This window comes from Otolemur garnettii, unplaced genomic scaffold, assembly GCF_000181295.1.
Source record: "Otolemur garnettii isolate 467f Iridium unplaced genomic scaffold, OtoGar3 scaffold00081, whole genome shotgun sequence".
Classification (NCBI taxonomy): domain Eukaryota; kingdom Metazoa; phylum Chordata; class Mammalia; order Primates; family Galagidae; genus Otolemur; species Otolemur garnettii.
This window is the reverse complement of record NW_003852476.1, coordinates 3,094,727-3,095,804: the sequence shown is the minus strand read 5'-3', so window position 1 is coordinate 3,095,804 and position 1,078 is coordinate 3,094,727. Positions and strand designations below refer to the sequence as shown.

At 33.7% G+C, this 1,078-nt stretch overlaps 1 protein-coding gene across 2 annotated transcripts in view; it reads right to left on the bottom strand.

Moving 5' to 3' along the window:
- ARID4A (AT-rich interaction domain 4A) overlaps positions 1–1,078 on the bottom strand; it is a 93,142-nt gene that overhangs the window by 63,675 nt on the left and 28,389 nt on the right. For both annotated transcript variants that reach the window (XM_023515869.1, XM_003794414.3), the window contains one exon: positions 280–359. In XM_023515869.1, coding sequence (XP_023371637.1) covers positions 280–359 — 80 coding nt within the window. The remainder of the gene's footprint in view (positions 1–279; positions 360–1,078) is intronic.

Below are 1,078 nucleotides of genomic sequence, written 5' to 3'. Positions count from 1 at the left end.
ACGATTTCAGGCAGCATGGGCAAGGAAAAGGTGTAGCCACAGGCACCACCCTCATGCTTCATTTTTTAAAAAACTTTTTATACTGTTCTCACATAGCATCCAATTTATGTAATAAAACTTATCAGTAGAAAATGCCCTTTTTTTACAAAAAGTCAAAACATGACTTTTCAGTTCATTAATGATTAGACTTTTAAAAATAAAGATTTGGGGGCAGGAGGCCATCACTGTGATTCCATTTTCCTCCTTCCATGTAACATTATTTAGTGATTCATTACTCACAATTTAGAATCAATAAATGACCGAACTAAACACTGATCCTTTTTTACTGTGATATCATCATTACAGCTGGGAGATATCACCTGAAATAGAAAATAATAACAGATTAATTCCTATTTCCCTTTCTCAGAAAAGAAACGTTTTTAAAAAGAACAACTTTGGATCCATCAATTTCTCAAGTGGGTTCTATTTCACAGGAAATAGCTTCACTGTAAATAACTCCCATTATAATTTTTTAGGAAAGAAGATCTCCTTACATTTTTTGTTTAGTAGATTGGTTTTCCAGATGTTTAATTTACCCATAGTCATCAGATTATAAAATAAATCATTAATGAAATATAAATTGTGACCAGCACCTTTAAAATATCAGAATTTATTATAAGATAAATGATTCATTTATTGTCCAAAATGTAAAATGATCTGTGATGAAAATTTGGCATATCAAAAATTTTAAAATGTACTTGAATCAGGATCTATTTATATTTTTATTTATTTACTTTTATTTATTTATTTGAGACAAAGTCTTGCTCTGTTGCCCTGAATAGAGTTCAGTGGCATCATCACAGCTCATTACAACCTCAGACCCCTGGGCTCAAGCAGTCTTCCCTTCTTAGCCTCCTGAGTAGCTGAGGCTACAGGCATGCACCACCACAACTAGCTAATTGTTCTATTTTTAGTAGAAACAGAATCTCACTCTTGCTCAGGTTGGTCTCGAACACTTGAGCTTAAATGATTCGTCCTACCTTGGCGAATCAGAGTTCTGGGATTACAGTGTGAGCTGCCTCACTTGGTCAGGACATAT